At 41.7% G+C, this 7,925-nt stretch overlaps 1 protein-coding gene across 1 annotated transcript; it reads right to left on the bottom strand.

Annotated features, from left to right (window-relative positions):
• Positions 1 to 2,393: 2,393 nt before the first annotated feature.
• On the bottom strand, positions 2,394 to 6,616 carry LOC129729322 (uncharacterized protein K02A2.6-like). The gene is made up of 2 exons (XM_055687833.1): positions 5,074 to 6,616; positions 2,394 to 5,017 (listed from the first exon to the last, which is right to left on the bottom strand). Exons 1-2 carry the CDS (start codon positions 6,614 to 6,616, stop codon positions 2,394 to 2,396), a joined length of 4,167 nt encoding a protein of 1,388 aa, XP_055543808.1.
• Between the last annotated feature and the right edge of the window lie 1,309 nt (positions 6,617 to 7,925).

Genomic DNA, 7,925 nt, shown 5'->3' with positions numbered 1-7,925 from the left:
TATAAACAAAAGCAAATTTTATTTATAACAGTATATAGTGATACTATAATAAACCTAAGCTCGTGTCAGACTCATCACTGTCGTCGCTGGAGGAATGAATAATTTTTCTCGGAATGTTTGGTTCAATTAACATCTCTAGAGCATCTTTACTGAAAGGTATTTTCTGCCGTTTGGTGGTTTTGCGAACTGAGGAAATCAAAGGGTCAGACGATACCAGCAGTCGAACAAAAATATCTTGGTTCGTAAATATTCTGTAAAAAACTAATTGATTGCAAAAAGAACGTTATATATCACTTACACTTATATTTATACCTAGAACATTTTCTTGCGCGGTATTCCCGAAACATTTTAATGTCTTTGTTTCGGCATTCCGGCGGTTTCGGCGGTTCTTCGGACAAAGTACCAATAGGTAGCACTGAAGCTTCGATGATATCTGGGCCATGAATTAAAATGCGATGAACACTCGCTGGCATTTTGTACCATCCGTAAATATTAACATAAAGCAAAGCAGTGTCCATTGAATATTTTTTTATTAGTTCAGTATTGATTTCAAAACCCGATGAAATTACAGATAAAATCGTGGCAAATCTTTCAATTATTTCTACGTTCAAACCCGTTATTGATGCTGTTGTTTTTGAATTCGAAAAGAAACGTCTTGCCGTATTTCCATCGTTAGATGTACCTGAGCCTTGTTTTGGTACATCGATGAGCAATCCCTTAACATCCCTAAAAGCATCTTGGATTTTTATTTTGCGCGCAGAAACACTATTCTTTTCGTGTGGTTTCCTAGCTTGCCAACACCTAACATCCAATCGGTAAGCAACATGTAAGAGACATTCCATTAACCTAAAAAAAATTAACATTCGTTACATGAAATAGATTAACAAAGTTGATGTATTAGTAATGATAACTACCGAATATGAGCATGCAGAGGAGATAAGCCGAGTTTGTACATTTCAGTGTTTGCAATTTTCTTTTTAATTTTAGCAATATTATTGAATTCCTTAGGGCTTGCACCACACACGAAACATTTCTGGCACGAAACGTTCGATAGTCCACTACAGACTTAACCGTCGATCATAGTGCATACCATGCCATGGCTTATGGAAACATTGGCGCCAAAAGAATTTTGGGTCTTCGTAGGCATCAAAATCTTGATTTGGTCATCTATGTCACGTTTTTCACGAATTATGAGGTCCTTTGTCTCTTTAGTAAATTGCATTCTAATTGGCCGACAGAATCTTGTTGAGGATGGACGATTGTTCTGCCATATTATTTTTGAAGGGCAATGCTTCACACGTATCTGAATTGGTACTACAGACGTTATGAATATAGAGCTATCATCCAAACTATTATCGGTGTGTCGCTGTTTATAATTGGAATGGCCCGAAGATCCATCGAACCCCCACTTGCAAATGAGCTCCAAATCCAAGAGTTCCGATTTCGAAAATGTTGCCAGGACTTCATCTTGTACCAAAATAAGTTGCATGGCAGTATGGTCTAACAACGCCTGTAGTTTCACTTCGGCCGTAGACTCAGAAACGCTAATGTAATGTTTCGAGGGTAGGCATTTTTCCCGTGCTTTCATAAGAGCTGTATACGACGGGTAAATTTGCGGAACATTGCACAGTTTATCGTTTTCCCACATTCTAATCCACAGGCTCTTGGAAAAATTACCCTCTACGTAGCTTCCACGTTAGAAAGCTTTCTAGCAGGCTTTACAGCTAACGAACGAGATGTTTTCCAAGCATTGCGTATGCGTTTAGAACGCGTTGGAGTCGTTTGCATTGCTTCCGAAAGAAGTTAAGCTGCACCTTCTTTACCCTCACTTCGGGCAACCATTTGAGCAGCAAACGAAATTTCAGAGGAACTTTTATCTGTTCTCAGACTAGCGACTCGTCTTCTTTGCTACGATCTGTCAAATTGGCGAAATCTTTCTTCACGCGCTGTTTTGTTTTGATACTTGATAAATATTTTTTAGCTAATGACCCAGGAAATACGCACTGTGTAAGCCACGAGCTGTTTTTTTCCTTAAGCCGCTCAATATGCCTTCCAGACGCCTGCCATTTTGTTTGCAGTTTCACACAAAATACACGAATATTTCGATGAATTTCGTGCTTAAACTTCCCCAACTCCAGATTCCTACTCACGTACTCCAGAACACGCCTTTTCCTGTCTTACAATACTAAATTCCCTTCTTTATTCCATACACTTAACAATTCCGATTGTTGTAGTCTCCAACAAATAAAAGACTAGTTGTAGCTTTAACGTCTATATTCTTTGGAGGTTGGAACAAATATGAATAGAGAAAATTGTGCTGTCAACCAGCTTAATAATTCACAGGCTTCTTAGTTAAAAGTCTTCGAGTGTAATTGCTATTGAACATCTCCCCCTTAAAAGAGATCGTAGGATCCGAGCCATGCCGGAAGCCTTCGGTTACGAACGGGTTGATTGGAGCACTGCGGATTGATGCCTTCAACAACGACTTCTGGTGCTAGAACCTTTTCTTGGTCCAATGTTGGTTCGGCAGGGTGCAATACTTCAGGCAATTGTTTAATTGGGTGTGCTACTTCTGGCAGCATTTCAGGCGGTTGTTGAGTTTCTTTGGAATCAGGATCGGCAGTTTCATCCGAACATGGAGTACACAGATTTTGCATTCCAAATTCCTCAAGCAGCACGGTCCATGGTAAATTTGATTCAGTAGCTTCACTAATGGATTCTAGATGACGCTGTCGTAGCTGATTCGTATGAGAACGGATGAGACGACCGGTGTCCAGAAGTACAGCATACATGACGGAGCCTTTTCTCTCAATCACCTTGCCAGGAACCCATGAGGTTTGATTGTGATGATGAACCTCTGCGTACACTAAATCATCAGCGGAGAACTCTCTCTTGACGGTACCATGGCGTTGATTGAACTGATTATTCTGCTTACTGTTTACAGCTGGTGTGCTTGATTTTCGGGGCTTAAGAAGATCCAGTGTAGTAGTGAGGGGTCTACCTAGAAAAAGTTCTGCAGGTGACTTATGATCACGAGCACTTCGATTGGGTGTGGACCGGTAAACGGAAAGGAAAGTTTTAAGATGTCGGAAAGTTGCTGGATTTCCTCCCTCTCGTAACTTCTTGAGTCCTCTTTTCAAAGTGTCCACAAAGCGCTCAGCCTGTCCATTAGACTGTGGATGGTAGGGCGCAATTGTTAAGTGGGTGATTCCAGCTTCATCACAGAATTGCTTGAATCGGGCGCTAACAAATTGCGAGCCATTATCCGAAACCAGAATTTTTGGATAGTCGAATCTTGAAAAAATCTCGTCTAGCATTTCCAACGTTTTCGTTGTGTTTGTGCTCCGAGTGCGGTAGATTTCTGACCATTTTGAATATGCGTCAATTACCAGAAAGTAGTAGTATCCATTAATCGGGCCAGCATAATCGATATGGACTCGTTCCCACGGCTTCGATGGAATGGGCCACGACTCCAGGTCCGTCTTGCGTGGTGATTTAGCAGCTTCAGCACAGGGTCTGCAGCATCGAACATATTTTTCGACGGCATCATCGATGTTAGGCCAGTACACGAAACTTCTTGCTAGGGATTTCATTCGCTCCATCCCCGGATGGCCTCGATGTAGTTGCTGAAGAATGCGTTTGCGAAAGCGGTTTGGCACAACAACTCTATCGCCGAGCATGATGCAACCTTGGACGATCAGCAGACTGTCTCGGCGGATAAAGAATTTTTGGACAACTGGATCATTAATTGCTTTGGAATGATTGGGCCGTCCTTCATTGATATGGAACACCACCGACTGGAGAACAGGATCTTTCGATGTTTCAGTAGCGATCATTTCAGACGTCACAGGTAGACTTGAAGTAGAATCACTGAGAACGGTGTTGACATCGGCTTCCATTTGGACAGAAGCAATGACATACTCTTCATCAGTTGTTGAATGGCATTTCATTAGTCGTGAAAGGAGGTCAGCGTGTCCAAAGTCTTCAGTGCGCACAAACTGGATGTCAAAATCGTACAGCATTAACGTAAGCGCCCAGCGTTGAAGCCGGTTAGCCGTGTATACCGGAATTTCTTTTTTGCTCCCGAACACCTTAAGAAGTGGTTGGTGATCAGTCTGCAAGGTAAACTTCCGGCCGAAAACCATCTTATGAAACCGTGTTACAGCAAAAACCAGTGCCAAAGCTTCTTTTTCTATCTGGCCGTAATTTTGCTCCGCAGGAGTTAGAGATCTTGAAATGTGCGAAATAGCCTTCACTGATCTATTCGGAAAACGATGCATAATAACAGCGCCCAAGCCATTTTTGGATGCATCACCTGCGACGATGATTTCTTTGTTCGGGTCAAAATGTGTCAGCAACAAGTCGGAAGTGAGCAGCATTTTGAACTTGTCGAACGACTTCTGACAGTTCGCAGTCCATTCCCATTTCACGTTTTGTTTCAGTAAATAATCCATAGGTGCTCTTAGCTCTTTCATCTGCTTGACAAAACGCCCATAATAATGTATAGCTCCAAGATACGATCGAAGCTGTGATACGTTGGTTGGAGCTGGCATTTGCGAAATTGCGGTTGTCTTCGCGGGATCAGGTCGTAAGCCGTCTTTGTCGATGATATGGCCTAGGAACTTAATTTGTGATAGACCAAATCGACATTTTTCGATCTTCAGATGAAAACCGTACGTTTTGATCCGCTCCAGGACCTCATGAAGGCTTCGATTGTGTTCTTCTTTTGTCTTACCAGAAATCATGATATCGTCTAGATACGGTTTTACTCCAGGAATACTAGCGACCATACTGTCAATAATCCTTTGGAAGGCACCAGGAGCGGACTTGATTCCAGGCGGCAGACGGTTGTATTTGAACAGTCCTCGATGAGTGTTTATCGTCAGATACTTTTGTGATTCCTCTTCAATCTCGACTTGCAGGTACGCATCAGAAAAATCGAGTTGGGAGAAATAACGGCAGCCAGCTAGATCAGCAAAAATATCATCTGGATGTGGTAGCGGATGGGCATCTGATTCTAGCGCATTGTAGAATAGTCGCCACAGATACGGACGGAAACGTTGTCTGACTTACGGACCATTACTATTGGAGTTGCCCAGTCGGAAAACTTCACTGGTGAGATAATTCCCTTGTCCTGAAGACGTTGAAGTTCGGCATCCACCTTGGGAAGAGCAGCATATGCAACTGGTCTCTTGGGACAGTACACGGGACAGACGTTGGGCTTCAGGTAGAGTTTAACTTTTGCCTTGGTACACCGGCCAAGTGTGCTCTGGAACACTTCCGGGAACTTCGTACGCAGCTTTTGCTCAATGTCTTCCGGCTTCTGATGCACAGCATTGACCAGTGAGTTGAAAGGAATCGACCATAGATGGAATAGATCGATTGTTTCAATTCCAAGGACATTCAAATCCGGGCTTGATGACACATAGACAATGCCAGCTTTTGTCACGCTTCGGATGGTTATGTCTGCAAGGAACTCACCAGCCATGTTAATCTTGTCTCCGGAAGCGCTGATGGCGGTTATGTCAGTTTCTCTGATGGCTGGTTTGCCTATCGCCTCCCAGGTCTGCGTAGAAATAATGGTGATATCAGAAGCGCAATCTAACTGAAGGACAGCTTCTTTGCCATTGATTCCAACAGTAACGTATTTCCTCTTCCCTTGAAGATCGATGCGTTTCACTGAAATTCCTTTGGACTTCACAAATGCCTTGTACTTTTGTTTTTCGAACTTCTTTGCTGGCTTTGATTTTGATTCAGCGGATGAGCAGTAACCTTCTTTATGCCCTTTTCGTTTGCACTTGTTGCAATTGTGGTCTTGATAGGAACATTCCTTTACGAAATGTAAATCACCGCAAAACCAGCACGGAGATTTCGGTTGTTTTTCCTTAGCAGGCTTGGTGGAAACAGCGTTGACGACGGATTTTTCCGGAACGGGCTTCTCTACCAACTTGGTGTCCTGCTTTAGATTGTTGAAGGTTAGCTTTGTGCCATCTGCTGGCGGAGCATGCTCTTCAGCTTCCAATTTGCCGATCAATCGAGTTCGGATGTCTGCATCGCGGGGAGATTGTAGACCGCAAACAAAACGTAGCGCCTTGAATTGGTCATCGGTGAGCTTGGTGAGTTGGAATGCTTCGCAATGCTTGTTCACAGAGGCAGCATAACTTGAAAAATCGTCTGCTTCGTTTTTAGTATACTGAAGACAACGGTAACGATCGTTGAACAGCGAGGTTTGATGACCAAAAAGTTTCTTAAGTTTCTTCACCGTTTCGTCCAGGCCAAAATCGCGGGGATGTCTTGGCAGGATACTATTTACGTATCGCTCGTGGAGCTGGGTGCCGATTTTTCTTAAGAGTAGCCTCACCTTCGCTGGATCGTCTAGATTCTTGCCGTCGACCTTGAAGACATCTTCGTAGCGAGCAAACCACGCGTCGAAGAACACTCCACCGTCAGGATCGTAGTAAAAATCTTCAATTCCCGTGGCCAACGATTCGATTATCTTCTCGCTTCCCGGTTGGCTGGCTTGACCGGTTCGCTTGAGGAGTTGAATCTGCTCTTGTTGGTTGACTACCAGTTCGGTTAGTCGGAGAATCGCGTTTTTCAAATCCTGGTCGGACATCTTGCAAGAGTCTTGAAGCAGCTTAAAATTGTCCTCGTCGCCAAGAATTGTTGTAGTCTCCAACAAATAAAAGACTAGTTGTAGCTTTAACGTCTATATTCTTTTGAGGTTGGAACGAATATGAATAGAGAAAATTGTGCTGTCAACCAGCCTAATAATTCACAGGCTTCTTAGTTAAAAGTCTTCGAGTGTAATTGCTATGGAACACCGATCGAACTGGATTAAACATGTTTTCGTTTTCACTGTAACCACAACACACAGCACTGAATGTAAACAAATTGAAAAAATGAATGCGGTAAAACTATGCATGTACCTAGTTGAAATGCAACGCTTACTTAGATGCACACGATATCATGCTCCAAACAGACATCCATAACACAATATCATTATGGTACAGTATTCTTGTGTGAGTTAACATAACATAAACTGCTTTACAAATCAACAGATTTTTTTTGCAGTTTTCTCAAAAGTTCCACAAGGTTCCATCGCGATACGTATATGGAATGAAAGGTATTTAACCACACTATTGGAGGTCACTGAGATTGGCTGCGCATACTTGCGCACTTTCAAAATAAACCCCCTTAAAGATTGCCTAAAAATAAGTTAAAATCCGCAATAAAACAGTAACCAAAATAGATAGAACTACACTTCTGGTTGCAAAAGATGTATTTTTACAATATTCTTATTTTTCTAGAACATAATTTTTATGTAAAAATTGAATTAGAAAAGTCGAAGTAAAAAAACTGATTTTAGGGGGTCATTAATTAGAAGGTCAATAACTTTTTTTCCTTAACAGATAGAATTTTTTTTTCTTCGACAAAAATTCTCCAAATAACTCAATATTCCACATTTCATAAAAGAATTTGAATTTCAATTCGAAACAAAAAAAATTATTCGAGATCTTAACACATACCCCCTTAATCTCAAATATTACATTGCAGCATAAAAATACTCAAAGAATTGTGAAACTTTTGTGAAGACATCAGTATCATAAAACTAATAGTTTCTCCGTAAAATCTAATGTCCGCCTTTTTTTGAATCCGTCCCACTGTGATGCGGTCAGAAATGACTAAACCTACCTTCACACATACTCTACGGTTAGTCAAATATGACTTAAATAACTCAAGTAACACCTGCAACATCAAGTTATAAACAAGCTATAAATCAGTGCGTCTTGAACTGTCCTACAGATCAGACGTTTTTTCGGTTGCTTGTGGACTGGTCTTTGACTGCCTATAGCTTCAAAGTTTGTGTTTTGTCAGTGTGTCTTTTAAAGACTACCTGAAAGTTATTTCCCATCAGTCTTTCT

The sequence above is a fragment of the Wyeomyia smithii genome, chromosome 3 (assembly GCF_029784165.1).
Source record: "Wyeomyia smithii strain HCP4-BCI-WySm-NY-G18 chromosome 3, ASM2978416v1, whole genome shotgun sequence".
Lineage (NCBI taxonomy): Eukaryota > Metazoa > Arthropoda > Insecta > Diptera > Culicidae > Wyeomyia > Wyeomyia smithii.
This window is presented reverse-complemented; position numbering and strand designations above follow the sequence as displayed.